At 59.4% G+C, this 24,867-nt stretch overlaps 1 protein-coding gene across 3 annotated transcripts in view; it reads left to right on the top strand.

Annotated features, from left to right (window-relative positions):
* The window catches only part of TLN1 (talin 1), a 35,681-nt gene extending 11,058 nt beyond the window's left edge, over window positions 1-24,623 (top strand). For 2 of the 3 annotated variants that reach the window (XM_072860331.1, XM_072860330.1), the window contains exons 9-58: window positions 9-113; window positions 433-588; window positions 831-932; window positions 1,146-1,222; window positions 1,405-1,585; window positions 2,264-2,377; window positions 2,710-2,818; window positions 3,331-3,539; window positions 3,655-3,753; window positions 3,955-4,005; window positions 5,638-5,805; window positions 6,080-6,374; window positions 6,476-6,642; window positions 7,011-7,139; window positions 7,485-7,598; window positions 7,826-7,939; window positions 8,105-8,239; window positions 8,400-8,528; window positions 8,638-8,740; window positions 8,819-9,027; window positions 9,120-9,239; window positions 9,406-9,603; window positions 9,939-10,078; window positions 10,176-10,269; window positions 10,439-10,528; window positions 10,683-10,805; window positions 10,988-11,131; window positions 11,454-11,615; window positions 11,705-11,845; window positions 12,103-12,284; window positions 12,630-12,762; window positions 12,885-12,986; window positions 13,115-13,285; window positions 13,477-13,626; window positions 13,748-13,849; window positions 13,974-14,093; window positions 14,382-14,528; window positions 15,481-15,647; window positions 15,890-16,073; window positions 16,331-16,456; window positions 16,745-16,861; window positions 16,942-17,127; window positions 17,243-17,350; window positions 20,363-20,468; window positions 20,610-20,734; window positions 21,028-21,153; window positions 21,289-21,351; window positions 21,623-21,805; window positions 22,530-22,655; window positions 23,315-24,623. In XM_072860331.1, the coding sequence (XP_072716432.1) occupies window positions 9-113; window positions 433-588; window positions 831-932; window positions 1,146-1,222; window positions 1,405-1,585; window positions 2,264-2,377; window positions 2,710-2,818; window positions 3,331-3,539; window positions 3,655-3,753; window positions 3,955-4,005; window positions 5,638-5,805; window positions 6,080-6,374; window positions 6,476-6,642; window positions 7,011-7,139; window positions 7,485-7,598; window positions 7,826-7,939; window positions 8,105-8,239; window positions 8,400-8,528; window positions 8,638-8,740; window positions 8,819-9,027; window positions 9,120-9,239; window positions 9,406-9,603; window positions 9,939-10,078; window positions 10,176-10,269; window positions 10,439-10,528; window positions 10,683-10,805; window positions 10,988-11,131; window positions 11,454-11,615; window positions 11,705-11,845; window positions 12,103-12,284; window positions 12,630-12,762; window positions 12,885-12,986; window positions 13,115-13,285; window positions 13,477-13,626; window positions 13,748-13,849; window positions 13,974-14,093; window positions 14,382-14,528; window positions 15,481-15,647; window positions 15,890-16,073; window positions 16,331-16,456; window positions 16,745-16,861; window positions 16,942-17,127; window positions 17,243-17,350; window positions 20,363-20,468; window positions 20,610-20,734; window positions 21,028-21,153; window positions 21,289-21,351; window positions 21,623-21,805; window positions 22,530-22,655; window positions 23,315-23,446 (6,834 nt within the window). In that variant the 3' untranslated portion in view covers window positions 23,447-24,623. The remainder of the gene's footprint in view (window positions 1-8; window positions 114-432; window positions 589-830; window positions 933-1,145; window positions 1,223-1,404; window positions 1,586-2,263; window positions 2,378-2,709; window positions 2,819-3,330; window positions 3,540-3,654; window positions 3,754-3,954; window positions 4,006-5,637; window positions 5,806-6,079; window positions 6,375-6,475; window positions 6,643-7,010; window positions 7,140-7,484; window positions 7,599-7,825; window positions 7,940-8,104; window positions 8,240-8,399; window positions 8,529-8,637; window positions 8,741-8,818; window positions 9,028-9,119; window positions 9,240-9,405; window positions 9,604-9,938; window positions 10,079-10,175; window positions 10,270-10,438; window positions 10,529-10,682; window positions 10,806-10,987; window positions 11,132-11,453; window positions 11,616-11,704; window positions 11,846-12,102; window positions 12,285-12,629; window positions 12,763-12,884; window positions 12,987-13,114; window positions 13,286-13,476; window positions 13,627-13,747; window positions 13,850-13,973; window positions 14,094-14,381; window positions 14,529-15,480; window positions 15,648-15,889; window positions 16,074-16,330; window positions 16,457-16,744; window positions 16,862-16,941; window positions 17,128-17,242; window positions 17,351-20,362; window positions 20,469-20,609; window positions 20,735-21,027; window positions 21,154-21,288; window positions 21,352-21,622; window positions 21,806-22,529; window positions 22,656-23,314) is intronic. The other variant, XM_072860332.1, reaches the window with a different exon arrangement.
* Window positions 24,624-24,867: the final 244 nt, after the last annotated feature.

Below are 24,867 nucleotides of genomic sequence, written 5' to 3'. Positions count from 1 at the left end.
TGTTGCAGGCCCACAAGAACTGCGGGAACATGAGCGAGATCGAGGCCAAAGTTCGCTACGTGAAACTTGCCCGTTCCCTCAAGACTTACGGGGTCTCCTTCTTCCTGGTCAAGGTAGAGCAGTGGATCCCCTGGCCAAAACTTCCCTTCTCCAGCATCTCTCAGTCTGTTGTTGAGCTGCTACCCATCAACCCACGTTGCTCCAGTCTTCCCTGTGTCCCCACTATCTGCCTGTCCTCCTTGGCCTTCCCTGTGCACTGCCTTCCCACTTCTTGGTTCACACTTTTTCTCGCTTTCAAGCCCCATGTCACGGTTGTCACCACCTGAAAGTGTGGCCTTGGGGGTGTTTGGTAGCCAAGGGAGACCTTAAAGGTCTCTGCCTGGATGGATCCATCCCGGGAGCAGCCCGCAACCCTTCTGTCGTGGCCCGCAGGAGAAGATGAAGGGGAAGAACAAGCTGGTGCCACGGTTGCTGGGGATTACCAAGGAGTGTGTGATGCGTGTGGATGAGAAGACCAAGGAAGTGATTCAGGAGTGGAGCCTGACCAACATCAAGCGCTGGGCAGCCTCACCCAAGAGTTTCACCCTGGTAGGGGCCAGCCCTGGTCCTCCATCCCACCTCCCTGGTGGTGCCCCTGTGGGGCTGCTCTCATGCCAACTCCTCTCTTGGGTATTGCCCTGTGATGGGACGGCTTTGCCCTCCTCCGGTGCCTCTCTCAGCCCTGGCTTCTGTTTTGGAGGCCAGTGCTGGGTGCTTAGTGCATACCAGAGGGGCTCAAGATAGCTGCCAGCGCCCTGCTCCGGTGCTACCCACGTGCTGTGCCATTGCAGGATTTTGGAGATTACCAGGATGGTTATTACTCAGTGCAGACGACAGAGGGAGAGCAGATCGCCCAGCTGATTGCCGGCTACATTGACATCATCCTGAAAAAGGTGAGGATGTGCTGGGAAGGGCAGCTGGGAGCCGATAACCGTCCCCTCTCCAGAGAGGGGTGCAGGGTGCCCCTTCCAGCTGTCTCCAGACAGCTGTTGGCACATGGTGCTGCTGGGGGGACCCTGTGGTCCTGGTATGGTGCCTGGGCTGCAGGAGGAGGGGAAGGCTGGGAGATGTGTGCTGGCTGACGTGTTTTTTCTTTCCCTCCGCAGAAAAAGAGCAAAGACCACTTTGGACTGGAGGGGGATGAGGAGTCCACCATGCTGGAAGACTCCGTGTCTCCAAAGAAGTAAGTCCTCTAGGAGCAAGTTAGCTGCCAACCAGAAGTTGAATGGAGAAGCGGGCTCCAGCCAAGCTTGCAGCACAGCGTGTCTGGAGGAAGAGTTGCCAGTCCTTCAGCAGCAGTGGTCCTGGAGAGCCTGGTGCCAGGGTCATGGGCATCCCTTGACCTGGTATTTCTCCCTGTTTCAGGTCGACCGTCTTGCAGCAGCAGTTTAACCACGTAGGCAAGGTGGAGCTGGGCTCAGTGGCCCTGCCAGCCATCATGCGGACAGGGGCTGGAGGGCCAGAAAACTTCCAGGTGGGCACGATGCCGCAGGCTCAACTGCAAATCACCAGCGGCCAGATGCACCGAGGGCACATGCCTCCCATGGTAAGCTCTCCCCACACCCACTGTAGGGCACAGACTCCGAGAGGTGCCCGTCAGGCTCACGTAGACTCGTCTATTTGGGTCCGTGGCCAGGCGTTTGCTTGCTGTGAAGAGCAGGGGCTCTGTGCTGCTGGCCTTGTGCGCTTGCTGGCCTGGCTGAGCTGGTGTCCTCCTGCAAACTTGAGCTCCACCCTGGCCTTTTTCCCTGGCTGGCAGCCGCAGCCTCTCCTTCAGGTTGTGCCACCCCAAGCTGCTGTGCCCAGCCAGCCCCACCAGTGCCATGGTTTGCAGCAGAGCTCTGTGCCTGGTGTTGGTTCCCTTCCCCCCCCCCCGCATCCTTCTCTGCAGCCAGAGAAGCATTTAAAAAGGTCCCTCTGCATCTGCTCCCTGCTCCCTAAGAGCTGCTTAACTGCAGGACTCACTCCTAAGAGCTGCCTAACTGCAGGACTCACTCATACCCATCCTGGGCAGATGCTTTGCAGTGGGCTGGGGCATTTCCCTGGGGGAGGTACAGAGGGGAGACCCCCTTTTTGCTGGGCACACCCCCCTCTTGTAGAGGCGCTTGCCTAGAGCACTGTCATCAACAGCATGTTACACCACGTTGTGGGGGGGTGCGTGAGCTGAATATTTGAGCCTGGACATGGAGCCCCTGGCGTACCTCAATCTGTCCCTGTGTTGTAGACTTCAGCCCAGCAAGCCCTGACTGGCACCATCAACTCCAGCATGCAGGCTGTGCACACAGCCCAGGCCACACTGGATGACTTTGAGACCTTGCCACCCCTCGGGCAGGATGCTGTGAGTGCCGGGTGAAGAGGAGGTGCTGGGGGGAACCTCGCTGGAGGTTGCTGGCCAGACTGGGTAAGGCTGGCCACGTTCCTAGAAGTGTCAAGCAGCCCCCGGGAAGATCTGCTGCCTGCAAAGAGGTGGGGTTGTATCCAGTTCTGGAGGCAGGAGCAGAGGGGAGTGCTTGGTCACATCACTTGGTCAGGATGGGCTGGGGAGTTTTGGGTGGTGACAGCTCTTCCTTTCCTCTTTCTTGTCTCTTCTCTCCCGCATCATTCTGCGTGAGCATGGGTGCAGCTCCCTGCCTCCACCATCACCTCCTGACCTTGTTCTCCCAATTTCAGGCATCCAAAGCTTGGCGCAAAAACAAGATGGATGAGTCGAAGCATGAGATCCACTCCCAAGTGGATGCTATCACTGCTGGCACAGCCTCGGTGGTCAACCTCACTGCAGGTATATGGAGGGTTGGAGAAGAGGGATGCCCCTGTCTCTGGAGAAGGCTTGGTCTCTCTTGTCTGGTTGAAGGTTGCATCTTCTGCCCTCCATCAGAGACTGGAGGAGCCAGGCTGCCCTAGCTAGAGCTAAATCACCCCTGACTGCTACTAATGTGCCTGTAGAGCCAGCTGTGCCCCTGCAGCTCACCCTGCCTTTACATCTCCCAACATCCCTGCCTGTGCCCAGCCCAGTCCTTCCTCCTGGTCATCGGCTGACCTGCCATCCTCTGAACCAGGAGTGTGTTGTCCAGTCCCTGCTATAGCTCTAGGCACAGCCGTGACACGGTGCAGCTCTGCTTCCTCAGGCTCTCCTGCCCAAACTCAGCTGATGCGACTGTCTTTTGGGCTTAGGAGCCAGGGCATCTCTCCCCCTGCTCCTGGGAAGGAGGACCATATCTGTGACAGGCGCAGGGATGCTCTTGGAGCATCACTGAAGCACATCCCCTCCTGACTCATCTCCTCCCTGTGCAGGGGATCCAGCGGACACAGACTACACCGCCGTGGGCTGTGCCGTCACCACCATTTCTTCCAACCTGACGGAGATGTCCAAGGGCGTGAAGCTGCTGGCCGCACTGATGGAGGACGAGGGAGGGAATGGGCGGCAGCTTCTGCAGGCAGCCAAGAATCTGGCAAGCGCTGTCTCAGACCTGCTGAAAACGGCACAGCCTGCCAGTGCTGAGGTGGGGGGCAGGAGGGGCCATGGGGCCAAGAGGCAGATGGAAGCCAAGGGGAACCATCAGGAGTTTTTAGGGCTTGCTTATGAGCCTGGCGTTGCTTTTGCCTTGTTCCTCGCAGCCTCGCCAGAATCTCCTGCAGGCTGCTGGCCTTGTGGGCCAGACCAGTGGGGAGCTGCTGCAGCAGATTGGGGAGAATGACACCGACCCTTGGTTCCAGGTGAGTGCACCCAGCGGCACCCAGGGACACCTGCTCCCTAAAACCATCAGCCTTTGCACAGGACCGGCAGGAGGGCTCCAGGCCAAAGCTTGGCCCAGTGCATGGCAGTGACTTTGCTGAGGGAAGGGACAGGCCATTGCCTATCTCTGGTCCTAGAGCTGCTGTGATATAATGCCTCTTATCTTGTGGATTCCCATGTAGATCCCAGAAAGCCGGTGTACTTGGATCCTGCCTGCCTCTGACCCAAAGACGGTAAAAGGGGGCTGTAGGCATGTCTTGGTGGTCCCTGCCCTCTCTGATGTGAGGAGTGCTTCTCTGGGGACAATCAGCTGAACTCTTTGGAGAAGGGCTCTTGTCAAAAATCTGCTGTTCTGGTGGTCAGCTCTCAGAAGTCCATGCACTCAGGTCGCCGCTCAGGCGAGCGCTGCCCCAGGAATCCTCCCTCGCAGCCACCTCAGCTCCTGCCTGCCACCCCCTGCCCGTGGTCGGGAGCTGCCTGCCTGCCCCCCATCAGGGAACTGGGAACCAGGGTGGCTGGAGCCTCGTGGGATGTTTTATTTGGTTGTGGGTTGGTGGTTTGGTTGTTTTTTTTTTTTCTTTTTTGGCTGAGCTGGCTTCCAGCCGGCCTGTTTTCCCACGACTGCTGCTTCCAGCACAAGGGAGGTAGCACACTGTGCTGGGGAGGGGGATCCAGCCATAGTATAGACCAAAACGGACTCCAGAAAGGAGGAGTTTCCATTCACTGCAGCCACATGGCCTCAACACGAGCAGAAAAGCCTGGACAGAGCCAAGAGGAGCAGAAAAGCTAGTGCCAGGGCAGAGGGCCATGCATGGCCAGGCAGCAGTGTCAGAACAGGGCAGCCCCAAGGGGCAGATTTAGGACCTGGAAGACAATTTGCACACATGTGGGGTGCTCTGCCCTGCAGCTGCCAGACCCGAGTGTATCTACTTCCCTCCCTGGGCTCCTCTGGTGGGGTGGCCGCTTCTTTGCTGCAGTCGGATGCTGTGGTCTGGGGTCTCTGGAGCTGGGTGCATGTGCTCTCCAGCTTCTCCTGTCTGGAAGGATGATGGTTTGCAACGGGAGTAGTCTTGGCTTGCAGGAGGTGAGGGGATGCTGTGACGTTTTTGGCTTGGTGGCCGGAGCCTTAGCTGCTGTGGGGTGGGGGGCCACTCACTGTGGGTCTGGGTCTGGTGCCCGGTGGGGAAGCAGTTTGCCACGTACTGGTTGCTGCCTGTTGCATGCTGGCAGGGTGGCCCCATGCCTTCCCTGCTACCTCTGGGGGAGAGGAGGCTGGTTGCTGTGTCATACCCCTCCTTTAGCCCCAGGAATGACAGCAGAGATGTAGCCTGTTGCTAAAGAGCTAGAAAATAGCTAGCATGTCTGCAGTACAGGTGACCAGTGTTGGCAGCAGCTCCTGCTCACCTCTTGCTGGTGGGGTGAGCCCATGGGCAGGCACTGGATGCTGCCTACAGTGCGGCTGTGCCCATGGCTGGCTTGTGCCTGCTGTTTGGCCAGAGCCCGGCACGGGGTGCGAAGCTGGGCAGTGCTGGTGGTGCCTCACAGCAGGTTGTCACTGTGGTACAGTCAGGGACTCGGTGCAGGTTGTTGCCTGGGGAGCGGGCGGTGAACAGGTCGTGGGTGTTGGGGTGATGCTGAGTGTTGCCCAAGCTGCTCTGGCCGATGGTCATGGCAGCATCCTGGAGCAAGGAGGTGCCACGGTGCAGACTGTGGCTCGAAGCCAGGTTACAACCTCACTGCCGTAGGGATGGGTTTGAGGTGTTACTGGCTACTCCAGGTGTTTGGGGCTGGGGTGGATGAAAGCCGGTGCTCCCACTGCTGCTCCCGCACTGACCCTCTCAGTCGTCCCCCCCCCCCCCCCCCAGGACATGCTCATGCAGCTGGCGAAGGCGGTGGCCAGTGCCACTGCCACACTGGTGCTCAAAGCCAAGAATGTGGCTCAGAAAACAGATGACTCGGCACTACAGACAAAGGTGATCACTGCTGCCACCCAGTGCGCCCTCTCTACCTCCCAGCTGGTGGCCTGCACCAAGGTAAGTGGCATTAACCCTTGCTTCAGCGTGACTGCAAGCATCACCTGGGTGGTGGCAGCTCTAGCCAGTGGGGTTGTAGGTGTGCCAGGACCACATGTCCTCAGGTGGGATGTTAGGGGTCTGGCACCAGAAGCATGCGCTGCCTCGGGCGTTTGCCGCCCCCAAATGCTGAATATCCTCTTTGGAGGAGCAGAAGTTGGGGACGGTTGTCCCTGCATGGCTCCTATAAGGAGCACACCACGCTCGCTGCCCAGCCTTTTCTCCTCCTCTCCAGGTAGTGGCTCCCACAATCAGCTCCCCAGTCTGCCAGGAGCAGCTGATTGAGGCTGGCAAGTTGGTGGCCAAGTCGGTGGAGGGCTGCATGGAGGCCTCCAAGGCGGCCACCAGCGATGACCAGCTCCTGAAGCAGGTGGGGGTGGCAGCCACAGCCGTCACCCAGGCCCTGAACAACCTGCTGCAACATATCAAGCAGCACGCCACAGGCAGGCAGCCCATCGGGCGCTACGACCAGGCCACCGACACCATCCTCAACGTCACCGAGAACATATTCAGCTCCATGGGTGACGCGGGTGAGAGTGGCTGATGGCACCCGGGGTAGAGCACGGTGGGTGGGGAGGTATCAGGGAGCCCGTGGGACTTGCTAACAGGCTACCCTTCCTTTCTTTCCCAGGGGAAATGGTGCGTCAGGCTCGTATTCTGGCCCAGGCCACCTCTGACCTTGTCAACGCCATCAAAGCTGACGCGGAGGGAGAAACAGACCTGGAGAACTCGCGCAAGCTGCTGAGCGCAGCCAAGATCCTGGCTGACGCCACCGCCAAGATGGTGGAGGCTGCGAAGGTTTGTGGCGTGCAGAAGGATGGGCACTGGCTCCGGCCCCTGTCCGATGTCATTGGCTCAGTGCTGCAGAGGGGACGAGCAGCCTCTGGGTTGGGGAGCAGTTCCCGGAGTAAGATCCTGCACCGAGCTAAGGGCCTGTGCAGTGGAGTGGGGCTCCTCCTGAAGCTGCAGGTGGTAGCAGAGGAGCTGTTAGCTCTCCTGCTGCTGAGCTCTCTGGGAGAGGCTTCGGGCATATCCCCAGCACCATAAGCAGCTGGGCTGCCTCGGGGGTGTTCCTTGGCATCAGGCCCAAGTACAGCTGCTGCTGTCAGGAGGACAAGGGACCCGGTGGCCCCTGCAAGGTGTGATGGGTTTCCTGCTTTCTCCAGGGAGCCGCAGCCCACCCAGACAGTGAGGAGCAGCAGCAGCGGCTGCGCGAGGCAGCAGAGGGGCTCCGCATGGCGACCAACGCTGCAGCCCAGAATGCCATCAAGAAGAAGCTTGTGCGCAAGCTGGAGGTGAGACACTGGGCAAGGGGCCGTGGAGGGTGAGCAGGCACGGTCAGCGAATGAGACCTGGCTGGGAGCCCCTGTGTCCCTGAGCTTTTCGGAGGGATAAAGTCCTCTTCGTGTACAGTGTCCATACTGCATCCCGCAGAGACCTCCCCGCTGCTCCCTTCCCTTCCCTTGTGTGCACCGTGTTGCTTCAGGATGCTGGGCATCAAGGGTGCTGGGGATACTCCATTGTCGCAGGTGGAGGCATGGGAGAAGAAGCTTAGGGGGAGCTGGGCCCCAGTGCATGGCAGGGAGGCTCCAGGGTAGGCTGCCCTGCTGCCAGTGCTAACCCGTGCCTCCCCCTGCCAGCACGCAGCCAAGCAAGCCGCTGCCTCCGCCACCCAGACCATCGCCGCCATGCAGCACGCTGCCTCCTCCAACAAGAACCCTGCCGCGCAGCAGCAGCTGGTACAGAGCTGCAAGGTAGGGGCCTGGGCCTGATCCTGGCATCTCCTGCACCACCTGTCCCTGTCCCTTCTCCCATCAGCTGTGCCAGGGCTCTGTGCTCAGCCTCAGTGGGCAGGCAGACCTTGGGGTCCTTGTGCGGCTCCCCCAGGAGCCAGTCTTCTGGTCACTGGTCCCGGATTAGATCCGTGGGGAGTGCTGTTTCCTCCCAGCTGAGCCTCTTCAGTGACTCTCCTTTCTGGCAGGTGGTGGCAGAGCAGATCCCGATGCTGGTGCAGGGCGTGCGAGGAAGCCGGTCCCAGCCGGACAGCCCCAGTGCCCAGCTGGCTCTCATTGCTGCCAGCCAGAACTTCCTGCAGGTACCCGCGCTGCCTGGAGCCTCCCGTGCTGGCTCCGGCATGGGCATTACAGCTTTCATACTGTGCTTGGCCCTCCTAAGATACTGGGAAACCTACTGTATGTGGGCAGCAGAGAGATGCTGCATGTTTGTCCCCTTCTCACGGCTTTTTCTTTTGGCCCGGCAGCCTGGTGGGAAGATGGTAGCTGCAGCCAAGGCCACCGTCCCCACCATCGCGGACCAAGCCTCTGGAATGCAGCTCAGCCAGTGTGCCAAGAACTTGGCTGCGGCTCTGGCTGAGCTCCGTACAGCTGCCCAGAAGGTGAGAGGCTGGGTCTTGTCACGTGGCAGAACCCTGGCTACGCAGAGCAGGGTGGGGACAGTGGGGTGATGGGGACGGCCCCATGGCAGGTCACGGTCTCTGCCGCAGCAGGGTGGGCTCAGCGGTCACCCTGCTCACCTTCCCTTCTCCCTTATCGCAGGCTCAGGAGGCATGTGGCCCCCTGGAGATAGACTCCGCGCTGGGTCTCGTGCAGAGCCTGGAGAGGGACTTGCAGGAAGCTAAGGCAGCTGCCCACGACAGCAAGCTCAAGCCTCTGCCAGGAGAGACGGTGAGGGTGTGGGGAAGGGTGGCGCAGGATGGGTGCTGGGGCAGGGGAGCCGCTGCGGTGGAGGCTGGAGGTGCAGCCCACCAGCATGTCCCCACTCATCCCCCCGCAGATGGAGAAGTGTGCCCAAGACCTGGGGAACAGCACAAGAGCTGTCAGCTCTGCCATCGCTCACCTCCTGGGAGAGGTGGCCCAGGGCAACGAGAACTATACAGGTACTGGCCTCCACACCAGGGCTGAGAGAGGAGGGGAGGGGACTGCACCGGCAGCAACTGACCTCTCCACCCCCCCAGGGATCGCTGCCCGAGAGGTGGCCCAGGCCCTGCGCTTGCTCAGCCAGGCTGCCCGCGGTGTGGCGGCCAGCATCCCCGACCCACAGGCGCAGAGTGCCACACTGGAGTGCGCTGGCAACGTCATGGATAAAGCCAACAGCCTCATTGAGGAGGCGCGGAAAGCGGTGGCCAAGCCTGGTGATGCAGAGAGCCAGCAGTGCCTGGCCCAGGTGGGGGAAGCCACCCCTGGTGCCCATTGACAGCCCGTGGGAAGGGCATGGGGCTGGCTGGGGGATGGTGACCGCTCTTTGCTTCTCTGCAGGTGGCCAAGGCGGTGTCGCAGGCCCTGAGCTGCTGCGTCAACTGCCTGCCAGGACAGCGGGATGTGGATGCTGCTATCTGCATGGTGGGAGAGGCCAGCAAGAGGTTGCTCGTGGATTTGGTGAGCTGAGCCAGGGCAGGAGGGGAAGGGGGGGAGCCTTGTAGGGATGCAAGCCGGTCCGTCCATGCTGGGTTCCCCTCTAGCGTGTCCCCAAGCAGGTGCCAGATCTTCATCCTCTGTCTCCGTCCTCTTCGCCACCTCTCCTAACCCCTCTCCCTGCCTCCAGTTCCCTCCCAGCACTAAGAGCTTCCAGGAGGCGCAGAGCCAGCTGAACCAGGCGGCCGCGGGGCTCAACCAGTCTGCCAACGAGCTGGTGCAGGCATCGCGTGGCACCCCTCAAGACCTGGCCACGTCCTCTGGCAAATTTGGGCAGGACTTCAATGAGTTCCTGCAGGCGGGAGTGGAGATGGCCAGCCAGTCCCCGGTGAGAGCAAATACCCATTGGGGGATCCTGGGTACGGTGAGAGGTTTGGGGTGCCTGGGAAAGCAGCTGACTGCAGGCAGGGTGGCAGGGCAGTGGTGGTCAGGGTGGCTGTAGCCAATGCAGCCAGTGAGATGGGGGTCTGGGGCTGTGCAAAACCACAGCAGCAGGGGGAAAGTGGCTTGGGTTGGTTCAGTGAGTGTTGCTGCCATATCCTTGCTGTTGGTGGATGAGTTAGATGAAGGGAACTAGCTCAGCTTGGAAACCACTGTAGAAGATTCAGGGTTGGTGTGGAGCTTGGAAACCTGTTGCAGGTAACTCTTCTTGGCTCCTTGCAGAATAAGGAAGACCAGGCACAGGTGGTGTCGAACTTGAAGAGCATCTCCATGTCCTCCAGTAAGCTGCTGCTGGCTGCAAAGGCGCTCTCTGCTGACCCTGCAGCCCCCAACCTCAAGAATCAGCTGGCGGCAGCAGCATGGTAGGAGGAACCGCTCCCTGTGAACTGTTTGCTGTAGCAGTGGGGCTGGGTGACAGAGCCAGCGTTGATCCGTGGGTGTCTCCCCTGTCCCCGGCAGGGCCGTGACCGACAGTATTAACCAGCTGATCACCATGTGCACCCAGCAGGCGCCGGGCCAGAAGGAATGTGACAACGCCCTGCGGGAGCTGGAGGTGAGAAGCCACATCTCGCCAAGGCAGTAGAGGGGCTGAGATGGCTGAGTGCTGAGATGGTGAGGAGGGGGCAGCTGTACCCTGCTGCGAGGGGCGGGAGGGAGCGAAGAGGAGGTGCAAGCGGAGGGCATGGACCCTTCCCCTGGATGTGACAGCCATGTCCCTGCAGACGGTGAAGGAACTGTTGGAGAACCCCACCCAGACAGTCAATGACATGTCCTACTTCAACTGCCTCGACAGCGTCATGGAGAACTCCAAGGTGAGCCCTGAGCTGAGGGGGGAGGTTAGGGAAGGATGTGGGGACAAAAGGAAAGGTGATTCCTCCCCCGTTGATGAAGCACGGTGAGCTCTGAGCCTGGGAGCACTGTGGGAGCGGGAAGTGGTCTCTAACTGGCACGTGGTGTGTCCTGCAGGTGCTGGGTGAGTCTATGGCTGGCATCTCCCAGAATGCCAAGAACAGCAAACTGCCTGAGTTCGGCAAGTCTATCAGTGCCGCCTCCAAAGCTCTCTGTGGGCTGACAGAGGCAGCTGCCCAGGTGAGATGCACTCAGTCCCAGCCCTGAGTGTTACGCCTGATGCATAGTTGCTGTACGCACCCCTCCTCTGCCCCTCCAAGCCTGGCCCCATGGGATGGTGCTGCTAGCCTCCTCCCCAGCCTATGCCTGCTCTAAGCTTCCCCACCGTGCGCAAGCTCTCACTGCCTCTCTTGTGCTTCCAGGCTGCCTACCTCGTGGGGGTCTCAGACCCCAACAGCCAGGCTGGACAGCAGGGCTTGGTAGACCCCACTCAGTTTGCCAGAGCTAACCAGGCCATTCAGATGGCCTGCCAGAACCTGGTGGACCCTGCCTGCACCCAGTCCCAGGTGAGCATGAGGCGGGGCACTGTTAAGGGCATTTTCTTGCATGAAAGGGAGTGTGAGGCTAGCAGGAAGAACTGTGTCCCAAGAGTTGGCCAAAATTATAGGTAGTGTCTCATCAGGCCCCATCAGCTGTACTGGGAACTAGCTGGCAACAGTGACAGTCCAGATGGGGGACTGTATGGACATGCAGGACCTTGATGATCCTTCTTGGGTCCCAAGAGGGACCTCTGCGGTCACTGGTGCCCTGTGTGGGGCTGGTGGGAAGGGAGAGCTGCGGGGATGGGGAGACGCGGTGGGTCCTGCCTCACCTTGCTCTTCCTCGCAGGTGCTGTCAGCAGCCACCATTGTAGCAAAGCACACCTCAGCCCTGTGCAACACATGCCGCCTGGCCTCCTCCCGCACCGCCAACCCTGTGGCCAAGCGCCAGTTCGTCCAGTCAGCCAAGGAGGTGGCTAATAGCACGGCCAACCTGGTGAAGACTATCAAGGTGCAGTCTCCCTGCTGGGCTGCTGTGGGTAGGGATGAGATTTGGGGCATGGTGGGGGCTGGATAACTGTCCCAGTCTCTCTACGCCAGGCCCTGGATGGCGCGTTCAACAAAGAGAACCGGGAGCGGTGCCACGCCGCCACCACCCCTCTCATAGAGGCTGTGGATAACCTGACGGCCTTTGCCTCCAACCCAGAGTTTGCCACCGTTCCTGCCCAGATCAGCCTGGAGGTAGGATGCTGCAGGGGCAGGGAGGGCATGGCCCGGCTGTGACAGGGGCTGCTGAAGGGTGGGGAGGAGCTGTGCATCCCCTGAGCTTGGGATGGGGCCCCAGCGTGGGGCTGGAGCTTGGGGGGGTGTGATGGGGAGGTGGCAGCAAGCCTTGGGCTTCAAGGGGCTGCTCCAGGGTGAGGGTCGTGGGAGAGGGAGGGGGTAACTTTCCACACAGTCCCCTGTGCGCGTCACCAGCCTATCATCTCCCCGTGCAGGGGTGCAGAGCCATGGAGCCCATCGTCTCTTCGGCCAAGACCATGCTGGAGAGCTCTGCTGGCCTCATCCAGACCGCCCGCTCTCTGGCTGTCAACCCCAAGGACCCGCCGCAGTGGTCAGTGCTGGCCAGCCACTCTCGCACCGTCTCAGACTCCATCAAGAAGCTGATTACCAACGTGAGGTGAGGCAAGTCCTGCCTGCTTGGCCATGGCCCTGTTCCCACTGGTGGGTACCCCTGCTCAGGCTTACTCCAAGTGAGCATCCCCAGGGATGTTTTGGCTCATCTTCTTCTCGGCTGCTGCTAGGGGGGAGTCAAGGGATGGGATGGAAGATGCCATCCCCCGTCCTGTACGGGAGCTGCTCCTCCAGCCCTGGCACAGGTTGATGGGGACACATGCTGGTGTGCCTGGGCTCTGACACCGGGTTGCCCCTGGCCCAGGAGAAGGGGTCCTGCCCCTCGCCAGCACCAGCTGAGGCCAGGGGCAAAGGGGTGGCATAGCGCCAGGCTGATCTGTCTGTCACGCAGGGACAAAGCTCCGGGACAGCGGGAGTGTGACGAGGCCATTGAGGTGCTGAACAGATGCATGCGGGAAGTGGACCAGGCCTCCCTCGCTGCCATCAGCCAGCAGCTGGCCCCCCGAGAAGATATCTCCCAGGAGGTGGGTTGGGGACACGCTGCTGCAAGCTCAACTGGGGCAGGTGTCCTTCCCCCTGGCTCCCAGCAGTGCACGATGACCCTGGCCCCACTGCAGCCTCATGCAATGCCCTCTCTTTGCAACAGGTTTTGCACAACCAGATGATCACGGCTGTTCAGGAGATCAGCAACCTGATTGAGCCCGTGGCCGGTGCGGCACGGGCTGAGGCCTCACAGCTGGGGCACAAGGTAATGTGGGGACGGGGATGGGGAGCTGCTGACAAGGTGCTTGGTGCATGTGGAGGAGCTCGCAGTGGGAGGAGAGGCACGAGGCAGCCGGTGCTGGAAGCTGCTGGTGCTGACGCTGCTCTTCCTAGGTGTCCCAGATGGCTCAGTACTTTGAGCCTTTCATTATAGCAGCTATCGGCGCTGCCTCCAAAACACCCAACCACCAGCAGCAGATGAACCTCCTGGACCAGACCAAAACACTGGCCGAGTCCGCCCTGCAGATGCTGTATACAGCCAAGGAGGCCGGTGGGAACCCGAAGGTGAGCAGGAGGGGCACGTGTTGACAGCGTGCTCCCCTTCATGCATGGGTGCCTTATGAGAGGCTTGGCCGCGTGCCGCACGTGTATGCCAGACACGGAAACCTGGCTGGGGCTGCTGTAAGTGTGTGGCATTCCCAGTGGGAGGGGAGCTGCTGCTGCCTGCTTTCCCTCACTCTGGCTCATCCTTGCAGCAAGCTGCCCACACCCAGGAGGCTCTGGAGGAGGCCATGCAGATGATGAAGGAAGCGGTGGAGGACCTGACCACCACCCTGAACGAGGCAGCCAGTGCTGCGGGTGTTGTGGGGGGCATGGTGGACTCCATCACCCAAGCCATCAACCAGGTGAGGGGAGCGTGGAGAGGACCCAGCCAGGGCTGGGGGTGGAGAAGAGGAAGAGTCAGCCAAACCCTACAAGGTCTCTGGGCTGGGGCTGGAGCCAGACTCTCCTGATGGTCTCTTGCAGCTGGACGAGGGGCCGATGGGTGAGCCAGAGGGGACCTTTGTGGACTACCAGACCACGATGGTGAAGACGGCCAAGGCCGTTGCAGTGACTGTGCAGGAGATGGTGGGTGCAAGCAAGCCTGTCACCACAGAAAGTGATGCCTGCCACCCAGGCAGGGCAACCACCCTCCTTGTTTGCCTGTCCCAGCGTAGGGCCCCTCCACCTCCTGCTCTTCTTCCATCGGCAGGTCACCAAATCCACCACCAACCCAGATGAGCTGGGCGTACTGGCCAACCAGCTTACCAATGACTACGGGAAGCTGGCGCAAGAGGCCAAGCCGGCTGCACTCACCGCCGAGAATGAGGAGGTGCGAGCATGGGGTGTGCCATGGGGCAGAGCAGGATCTGCTGGGGCACGAGAGCAGAGGACGGGGGCACTCGAACCTCCTGTCGGAGCTGGGGGCAGGCAGCATTCAGACCTCCCTTGCAACACGGTGTGGAAACGCGGAGTAAAGCCATGTTTCCTTTTTCCTCCTCCTGAGTTGGGAGGATTGGGAGAGAGGAGCTGGGTGGGGGTGGCTGGTGTTTCCCAGTGGGTATCACGGATGCAGGGCTTAGTTCCCTGCTGGCGCTCTCACACACATGTTCCCCTCCAGATCGGCTCCCACATCAAGTGCCGGGTGCAGGAGCTGGGTCACGGCTGTGCTGCCCTAGTCACTAAGGCTGGAGCCTTGCAGTGCAGCCCCAGCGATGCCTACACCAAGAAGGAGTTGATAGAGAGCGCGCGCAAGGTTTCTGAGAAGGTGAGCAGCCCAGAGAGAGGCGCGATGGCGTGGCAAGGTGGGAGGGATGCTGGATTGAGCTATGTGCCCTTGGAGCCACTGTGCTTAGTTCTCCCCTGGTCTTGTTGGGCTCTGTCGGCTCTCTCAGCCGCGCTTGCCCTGGCCTGATTCAGCTGATGGAGTGGAGGATGGATCCCCCTCTCCAGGCACTTTTAACAGCAGCTGGTGCTGTGATGGGCGAGTGCGACAACCAGGTGCTGCCTGCTGACATGCCGATGATGTCCTGCTAGGGAAGACTAATCTACACCTTGGTGGCAGCCCAAGGCCCTCCAAATCAGCTCTTGCAGTGGTGGGTGTAGCATTTGCTGTGTCTCTAGCCAGCCTGCAGCTCATGCTGGGTGATCGATCTCTCCTGTACCTTTTGCTGGCATGGTGGAAAGCATCCTGTCCATCAGTCAATCTGAAGAGCACACTTCTGAATAATAGACAAAAATATGGCTAAAAAACTCTAGTTGATAAGGGTAGAGCAGCAATGCTTGTAAGCAAGGTTACAAAAGCAAAACAAACACTTGTTCGTAGTGCCTGGCACCTGTCTGCACGCTCAGGGCCTCCTGCAGGTCATTCCTTTCCAAGATTGCTTTCCATCAGGAAACATGTTCTCCTATGAGTGCTTGCCCAAGTACAGAAATTGAGTTGAGCAGTTAAAGGAGGAATGAGTTGCGATGTTCTGATGCCCATCGTGCAAACCTTATTCATTTGGAAACTAGAAGAGTCCAATATCTCCTGGACCCCCAAACATGATAGGTACAAGGTAAAAATATGGAAACTAAGAAGGGGTGTCCAGACCACACGATTCCCGATTCCCCTCCTTGGTGTGAAGTGGCTCCATCCTGGGGAGGTGTTGGAGGAGGTGTGCAGTGGGGGTTGCCTGAACCTGCTCTGCTCCCCCAGTCACCCTGCTCGTACTCTGCAGGTGTCTCACGTGCTGGCAGCCCTGCAGGCTGGGAACCGCGGGACACAAGCCTGCATCACAGCAGCCAGCACCGTCTCTGGTATCATTGCTGACCTTGATACCACCATCATGTTTGCCACGGCAGGAACCCTCAATCAGGAGAACTCTGAGACCTTCGCTGACCACAGGTACCTGGGTGCCTCGCTCAGCCTCTGCTCAGCCAGAGATGGGGGGGCAGGCTGTGTCCTGCAGTTTCCCATCTTTCTGAGCTGTGGACCAGTCCCAAGGAGAGCTGCAAGTTCAGGTTGCGCTGACTGTTTCCCCTCCAGCTTGTACATACAGAAGACAGGGTCTAGAGTCTCTCTACACCCCAAGGAGCATGTGTGTGTGTAGAGGGTTGTGTCCTCTCTGACTCCCTTCTTCTCCGTAGGGAGGGCATCTTGAAGACAGCCAAGGCGCTGGTGGAGGACACCAAGGTGCTGGTGCAGAATGCCACGGCCAGCCAGGAGAAGCTAGCCCAGGCTGCCCAGTCCTCCGTGTCCACCATCACCCACCTGGCAGAGGTGGTGAAGCTGGGTGCTGCCAGCCTGGGATCTGAAGACCCCGAGACTCAGGTGGGATGGGGTGTGTGGGGTGAACGGGAGGCTGCTCATAGCTTGCTTGATGAAGGGGCTGAGGGTTGAAGGTGTTGTGTGGTGCTCTGGGCTGGACTCTGCGTGTTGTAGGAGAGGGCTGTCTGGGCACTGGCTGAGCTGGATTCTGTATATACAGTGTGCCCTGGGGTGTCCAAATTTCCTACTGCTGGGCCACACCAGCCCCAGCCTGAGTGTAACCATAGCCAAGCTGTTGCCCTGGTCTTGTTCTCCCCCAGGTGGTCCTGATCAATGCTGTGAAGGATGTGGCCAAGGCACTTGGGGACCTGATCAGTGCCACCAAGGCAGCTGCTGGCAAAGCTGGGGATGACCCTGCTGTCTACCAGCTGAAGAATTCTGCCAAGGTCTGAGCTGGATGTGGTGGGAAGGAGGGGATGGGGCAGGGGGGCTTCTCTGCCTGCCTGGGGGCAGGAGGACAACTGGGGGGCAGTCAGGGCAAGGGGGGAGGAAGGGGCACATAAAAGGTGGAGCACAACATGCAGAGGAGGCGTTGATGGGAGAACAAGATGAGGTGGTGTGAGTGGAGTATGGGGACGGGGCAGTTTTGGACCAAACTACGAGGGAGGGACAGGTGCTGGCAGCAGCCCAGAGCTTGCATGGGGCTTCACCTGGTGCTCTTCTCCCTTCCATAGGTGATGGTGACAAATGTCACTTCCTTGTTGAAGACAGTGAAAGCCGTTGAGGATGAGGCCACGAAGGGGACGCGGGCACTGGAGGCCACGATAGAGCACATACGCCAAGAGCTGGCAGTGAGTACAGCCGCCGCAGCGTGGCTGCCATCCTGCCCGCCGGCTGCCCCCACGCCTCACCGCCACCTCTTGCCTCACAGGTCTTCTCCTCCTCCGTGCCTCCTGCCAAGGTCTCCACCCCGGAGGACTTCATCCGTATGACAAAAGGTATTACGATGGCCACAGCCAAAGCAGTGGCTGCTGGCAACTCATGTCGGCAGGAGGACATTATCGCCACGGCGAACCTGAGCCGCTGTGCCATCATGGATATGCTGTGTGCCTGCAAGGTATGGCAGGGGTCAGCAGGGGCTGTGGGTCTAGCATGGGTTTCTGGGGGGTAGCGTGCACCCTGCAGGGGAGGTGCCTGGATGTGAATCGGGGTTTGCTGTCTCTGGGTTTCAGGAAGCCACCTACCACCCGGAGGTGAGTGGGGATGTGCGGCAGCGGGCACTGCGCTTTGGCAAGGAGTGCACCAATGGCTACCTGGAGCTGCTGGAGCATGTGCTGGTGGTGAGTGTCCCTGCCCCGGTTCCCAGGGTGTGCAGAGGCTGCCCGTGGATGCCAGGGTGCTCCCCAAACCCCCAAGGTCCTCTGGGCTCTGCACCTCCTCCTGCTGAGGTCTTTGCACAGCCCCCTTCACTGCCTGTGCCAGCACAGCACATAGCCGAGCCCCTGCTATGGAAGCAGATGTCAGAGAGATGAACAGGCTCTGAAGAAAGGTATTTGGCTATGACAGACAGAGATTAACTGGCTGTAAACAGGTGGACACTGGAAATTCAACAACACAGGAGCAAAATCCTGAAGCAGCTTCCAGTGAGAGTGGTGGGAGTAAGAGACTTCAGCCAGTGGGAGAGGAGCAGTGCCTGCAATGGCAGAGGTGATGACTGCAAGCGCCAGCTGCACCCTTTTGATCCAGTCTTCCTCTAGCTTAGTCCTGAGGACTTCAGCTGGCTGCTTTAATCAACTCTCCTACAAGATGAGTGTAGTTTACAAGAAGCAAATTAAGACTGGATTAACCAAGAGAGTGGTAGAAAGGATCCGGTGAGGTTCTCCTAGCAGTTTGCATTCTTGGTGAGATCACAAAGATGGAGTCAAGGGTGCTGGAGGGATGCACAGACCCACACCTGCGGAGCTGTAAGAGCCCTCAAACCAGGGTCAGGACAAAGATTGAGGGCAAGTCAGCTCTGCAGCAGGATTTCACTAAGCTGGTTAGAAGGGCTTGGTAAGAGCGTGCCATTCAGGTTCACCAGATACAAGGCGGTAGAGCTCAGACTGTGGTTTCCCACAGGGAAAAAGCCCCTTTAGGCAGAGGGTAACCAGTGCTGGCAGCACAAAGAGGAGGTGGGCAGGAATCAATGGCTAGAAATTGAAGCTGGGCAGAGGGGAGGTCAAAGGATGGTTTTAACCGAAGGAGGTAACCACTGGGGTACAGTTCCAAGGGGAGCAGTGAGTTTTCTGTCCTCTGCATCTAGATCAAATGTCTGCCTGGAAGATGCTTTAGCCACATGTAAGTCATCACAGCCAAGGCTGTAGTGCTAAGGAAAAATTCTCTGGCTGACCTGTTGTTAACAGATGATTGGGCTAATGACTTACTGTAGCAGTGCCTGAGGTCAGCCTACTTGCAGGAACACACTATTCTACTGTATTTTGGGTGTAACCGTCTAGCTGCTATGTGGCATCTCTTGAATATCATACATGAGGTACATCCCCTGAAACATTCACTGGAGGTGCATCATACCTTAGTATGAGCTACTAAGCTCATACCTTCTAGGCTGCCTTCAGCTCCTGATAGAGATCATTCAGCAGTTTTAAACACATCATCAGAGCAGACAGCAGACTTAATAATGTGGCATCTTGTCTGGATGCGCTTATGAGGGCAAACTGTCTGTTGCTGTGTGCCATCAGCTCGGGGACTCCGAGCCACGTGCAGCTCTAGTGACTTTGCTGGGATGGCCCCACGCGAGCAAGTCCAGAATAAAGTCATGACCCTCCCAGCCTCCACAGCACTCTGGCCTGCGAAGGCAGGGATGAAGCGCATGGGTCACATTTATCAGAGGGCAGCAGGTTCCTGGAAAGCCATGAGCAGGAAGGACATAGGGGAATGGGAAGGGAGATGGCAGATGCGATGTTGCCTCGCTCCCTGGCAGCAGCAAGACCATTGCTGTACACTGGGTCCCCATGGGAACCAGCACCTCACACGGAGCGTGAACAAGGATGGTTAGGGTTTGAGAAAGGGGGTTATTTGACTCTGAATGGAAAACATGGCTCCTGGCAGAAGAGTGGGAAAGCCTGTATATTTCACTGGGGAGGGGAAGGAATTCAAACCTCCACGGGGACTTGGCATTTTGTAACGATAGGTGTCTCTCTTCAAAAGCAGAGAGATCTGGTGGATGAAAACCGCAGTGAAGCAATTCAGGGTGGGGAGAAATAAGGTGCAAAGGGGGGCGAGGAGGAGAGCAGCTCTGTGGCTGCTCTGGGTGTAGGTGGCTCCTCCAGCCCCGGGAGCCTCTGGGTCTGGGCAGCCAGTCTCCTCTGGGTGCCCTGGCTCCCCTGGCCCTGCCGAGGCTGAAGTATGAACTAACGCTGGCAGCACAGCTCCCCACCCAGGGCCTCTGATCCTTAATTCCCACCTCTCCTCTTGGCTGCCCTTCACCCCCCACCAGAGAGCACCCACCTTCCTGTGCTCCCCATCCCCAGCACCCATGTTTCCTGTCTGGGGCATTTACTGCTGCTTTCTCTCTCTTCTCCCTCCCTCCCTGTCAGCTGGTGAGTAAGGTGACATCGGGGTGCCTGCCAGTGTCTAACTTCAGCACGAGCCTTGCTCACGGCATGTCTGCGTGCCCAGCCCAGCGCTGGGGTGGCATTTGCATGTGTCTGCAAGGACCCCGGGGTCTGTGTGTGTGTGTGCATGTGTATTCGCACCCGCTCTAGTTGATGGGGTGGCTGCCGCCTGTGCAGTGCGAGTCAGGCCAGCAGCGAGCTCTGCTTGCGCATATGGACCATGCGTGTGCGCACACGCACGTGCCATGGTATGCGCATGTCTGCCCCCCTGCCCCAGTGAAGAACCCCTCTGGGCTCTGCCTGCCACCTTGCACTGGTGGGGCCAGCCCTCCTGGGCTGGGATGTGGCTCCAGGGTTTCCCCCCCCCCTTGCCCAGCTTGTGTTTGCAGACAAACCTCCAAAATGGGAACAGTGAGGGGGAGAAATGCATGCTTTGCTTTTTTTTTTTTGGGGGGGGGAGGGGGGGAAAATCCTGGAGGGGGTAGCCACTGAGCACAGGAAGGTTTGCACTGAGGGACTTGTGTCTGCGAGATGTCCCAGAAGCTGTGGACGCTCATCCCATCCTCGGGCAGGAGGAGACTGGCCAGGATCACTCGAGAAAGCATCGCAGACAATGCCTGATACATACACACATGCAGTGGGGCTGGGGGATCCCACTCTCCTTCCCTGGGGAGAGCACCCCGAACAGGCCAGTGGGGCCCCCCCCTTTTCCAGGTGCTTACCTCTACTCATTCCCCACAGATCCTGCAGAAGCCAACTCAGGAGCTGAAGCAGCAGCTGGCAGGCTACTCCAAGCGTGTGGCCAGCTCTGTCACCGAGCTCATTCAGGCAGCCGAAGCCATGAAAGGTAAGGAAAGGTCCTGCTCAAGGGGGCAGGACTAAGGACTGAGATTAGGGTGGAGGGCTCAGCAGCTGCTGGAGGAGGTAGGGCAAGTCAGAAATGAGGTTGCACACAGGTTTAACCTGCCTTACTTCCTGGTTTTTCTAGGGACGGAGTGGGTTGACCCAGAAGACCCCACCGTCATTGCTGAGAACGAGCTGCTGGGGGCAGCGGCTGCCATTGAGGCTGCAGCCAAGAAGCTGGAGCAGCTGAAACCAAGGGCCAAGCCCAAGGTGTAGTGGTGCTGAGCCCCATGCTCAGCTTGGGGCAGGCTGGGGCTCTCCTGCCTGGGCCTCAACCAGACATGAAGGGTCATGTGTGGAAAGCCCCATCCAACAGCCAATCTCTCTTCCTGCACTCCTGCTGCCTCACATCCTCAGCTGGACCTTCCTTGGGCAGCCCGCACCTTCCTGCACCCCATGGCCTTTAATCCAGCTCTATATGTGCCCCCTGCAGCCATCTTCCTGCTCTGCCTCATCTGTCCCAGTGCCCCTGCCTGGGACTTACGCCCTGCTTTTGCCTGCAGCAAGCAGATGAGAGCCTGAACTTCGAGGAGCAGATCCTGGAAGCTGCCAAATCCATTGCTGCAGCCACGAGCGCCCTGGTGAAGGCAGCTTCAGCAGCCCAGCGAGAATTAGTGGCCCAAGGAAAGGTAAGGCTGGAAGGGGGGAAAAAAAATCTAGGGCCATGGTGGGCTCCCTTCTCCTGGGGCTGCTTGCAGCCCTTGGACCCTGTGGCAAGGGGTGTGTGGGGCAGTGAGCCTCACTCCTCCTCTCCTGCCTTGCAGGTGGGTGCCATCCCTGCCAACGCAGTGGATGATGGACAGTGGTCCCAGGGACTCATTTCAGCTGTGAGTATCAAGGTTATGCCCATGGGATGGGGGGGACCCTCCTCTTGGCTCCTGCTGTAAAGATGAGAATGCTTTCCCTTTGTGCTTCTCCTCCGTGGAAGAAGCAGCCTCTTTTCTTGCTCCCTCTCCCACCAGCTGAGACATGACATGGAAGCTGGTCATCCCCATCCTATGTCCCACTACCTCCTTGGGGCCGATCTGGGCATATCCTCTCCAGGGGAGGCTCCTGCACCACCACCCCCCACCCCCCCAACAGCCTCTCTCACTGCAGGCACGCATGGTGGCTGCTGCCACCAACAACCTGTGCGAAGCCGCCAATGCAGCGGTGCAGGGCCATGCCAGTGAGGAGAAGCTCATCTCATCAGCCAAGCAGGTGGCTGCCTCCACAGCACAGCTCCTGGTGGCCTGCAAGGTGAAGGCTGACCATGACTCGGAGGCCATGAAGCGGCTCCAGGTGAGTCCCAGGCTGCCCTCCAGCCTCAGCTGCCTCCTCCCAGCTGCTTGAGAGGTGGGTGCGAGTGGGGTGAGGGCATGTGGGACTTCAGGATGGGGCCCTCCACAGCAGAGGTGTCTCCCCCCAAGGCTCATGCTCCCTGCCTGTGTGTATCAGTGGGGAGCTTGTTGGGGTGCAGGCTCCAGGTAGCTTGGACTTTACTGCTACTGCATGCTGGGTGTATGTGTGATGCTAGGCTGCTGAGCCCGGGGGCATTCAGGGCTGATGAACTGGCACAGAAATGCCCGAAATGTGTGCACTGGATCCCTGGCATTCGAGAGGTTTGGGGGGCATGTTTTGTAGCACTCTTAATCCTCAGAGGCCGTGGCACACAAGAGGTTAATGCCCATGTGTTGGGGGGGTTAACACAGGGTCCCAGTGCCAGTCCCTCAGGGCGAAGGGCTGGGGAGTGTCAGTGGGGCTGCCCCCCAGTCCCTGCCCCACAGCTCAGATGGGAGCCAGAGCCCAGATGGGAGCAGCAGTGCCTGAAATGGTCATGAGTGGTGGTAGTGGTGTGGCAGCGAGCCATGTAAAAGAATCCCTGCCCGCAGCTCCCAGCATGCCCGGCTACCTCTCCTGCCTGCCAGCCTGGCCCGGGGCAGGGGTTCCTTCACACACCACCCAGGCAGCAGTCGTGCCCTGGGGCTGGGACTTATGCTGCTGCTCCCCCTCTTCTCCACTGCAGGCTGCTGGCAACGCGGTGAAGAGAGCGTCGGACAATCTGGTGAAGGCAGCACAGAAGGCAGCTGCCTTCCAGGCCCATGACGAGACAGTGGTGGTGAAGGAGAAGATGGTTGGGGGAATTGCACAGGTGAGGAGTGGGGCTGCTTTCATGGAGCAGGGGTGGCTCTGGCTGCTACTGCAGCTTATGTGTGCCCGTCTCAGGAGCATGTCCTACCACCCACCGGCACGGGGCATGTCTCTGGAGAGCCTCAAAAAAATGCTGCGGGTTCACCTATCCCACCTAGCACCAATTAAACACCGTGGCTTCACCCTTGTCCTGCCACATGTAGCAGCAGGTACAGCCCATGACCCTGCATGCTCCCAGGATTGTAACGCCCTGGCTTCTCCTTGGTGTGGTGCCTGTACCATCCCAGTGTCCAGGACGTGTGAAGGGCAGAGCATTGGGTAAGGGGTGAGAGCTGCCTGGTATGGGCTGCCATAGGTCCCAGCGCTGCCTCCTGGCCATGGGCTTGCAGCTGAGACCCCCCGCAGGGTGTGTGGGGCTGAGCCATGAGATGAGCCATGAGAGCTCTGCTGCTCCCTGTTATCTCTGGAGGACCGCAGTCCCACCATAGGGATAGTAGCCCTTATGCCTGGGGCCATGCCAGCCTAGGGAGGCTGTGATGGGGGGGAAGCGGCAGCCTGATAGCCTGGCTCTGGGCTCGGTATTGCCACGGCAGAGGCTCTGGCTCTGGCAGAGGCGGAGGCAGCTGTGACCCCGGGGCACTTGCCACGCTCTCCTGGCAGATCATCGCTGCCCAAGAGGAAATGCTGCGCAAGGAGCGGGAGCTGGAGGAGGCACGGAAGAAGCTGGCCATGATCCGGCAGCAGCAGTATAAGTTCCTGCCCTCGGAGCTGCGGGACGAGGAGCAGAACTGAGCTTCTGCCCTCCTGCCACTCACCACATAGACTGCTGCCCCACCTGCCTGCTTGCTCCTATTTAAGATGACCTGCCTCAAGCAAAGGGCTGCCTGGACTAGACCAGAGCTCTGCCTGCACCCGGAGTGCTGGGCCTAACCCAGGCCCCACTCGCTGGTGCTGCACCAGCAACTCTGCTTCATGGCCTAGTCCACCTTCCCACATGCATCCAGGGCAGGTTCAGAGCACCTCCAGGGGCCCGGCTGGGGTGGGAGCTGGGGCTGCACTGGCTCAGGGCTCACCCACCAGCCCCAGGGTGGGGGGCTGGAGAGCTCTCCACGGTGGGGGATGTTTCCATGTGCCTTTGTCATTCCCACTTGTGCTCCTTCTCTCTCCTCTGCATGGGCGGGGAGAGTTGGGCGGCTTGCCCTCTCCTGTGCGAATGGAGTGCAGGGAGCAGCGTCGTCCCTTGCTGAGCTCTTGCACTGAGCTGCTTTTCATCTCTAATGCCTTATTGCTGGCTGAATCTCCCTCCTCCTCCTCTTTCTTTTCCTCCCCAGCTTCTCTGGGAGGCACCAAGTTCCTCCCCCCATGAGCATCTTCTTCAGCCTTGGCCCCTCCTGGGAGTGACAGGGCTGGAAGCTGCACTGCCTCTACTGAGGGTGGGGGAATGCGATGGGTTTGCCCTTGGAGCTGCTCTTTGCCTTCCCTCATGGGAAGGCAGGGTGCTATGGGGGTGCAGGTGAGGGGCACCCTGGTCACCAGCAGCCCACTGGTGGGGAAGCGGCAGCGCTTGGTGTGCAGCAGGGCTGGGAATGCATCTAGAGCCCTCCTGGGTGCTGGTACTGAGCTCAAGTCCCAAAATATCCCCCTGGGGCCAACCTGTGTGGGTGGCAGCTGCCCTGAGCATGTCCCCACCTGTTCCCACTCTGTCACTCAGCGTGGGAACTCTTTGCCTACCCTCGTGGCCCTAGCCAGCTCTGTCCTCTTCCTCCTTCCCAAGTGCCTGCATAATTTTCCAATATCTGCAGTATTTTTGTAACTTTTCAATTTCTCTAGTATTGAGCCTGCAGCTTTCAACATTCATTTATTAAGCTTCCCCTATTAACCGGTGGAGGAAACTAGCTTCCCCCTGAGACTCTGGGCTGGGGGCTGTTCACGTCTCCTTGGAAAGACATGTTCATCAATAAAATCTGGTTTTCCTGCTTTCTGTATCAATGGGACCACCTAGGAGAATGAGGGGGCTGGTGGGCAGGGGAGCCCATGGGCCCCTGTCCTCCTGGGGGGGGGGGAATGCTGTGTGGGTGCTTATACAGCATGGAAAACATTTGAGGCATGTCCAGTCATGTGCCAGCCCTCACAGGTGCTGCTGGGGGGCTACTGCTGCATGAGGGGGCCCTGGGGCTTTTGTTGCTGGGGGATTTGGGCTTCAGGGGGGGACT

This window comes from Ciconia boyciana, chromosome 4 (genome assembly GCF_034638445.1).
Source record: "Ciconia boyciana chromosome 4, ASM3463844v1, whole genome shotgun sequence".
In the NCBI taxonomy this organism is placed as follows: Eukaryota; Metazoa; Chordata; class Aves; order Ciconiiformes; family Ciconiidae; genus Ciconia; species Ciconia boyciana.
The sequence above is the reverse complement of the archived record's forward strand: the minus strand, read 5'-3'. Positions and strand labels throughout refer to the sequence as shown.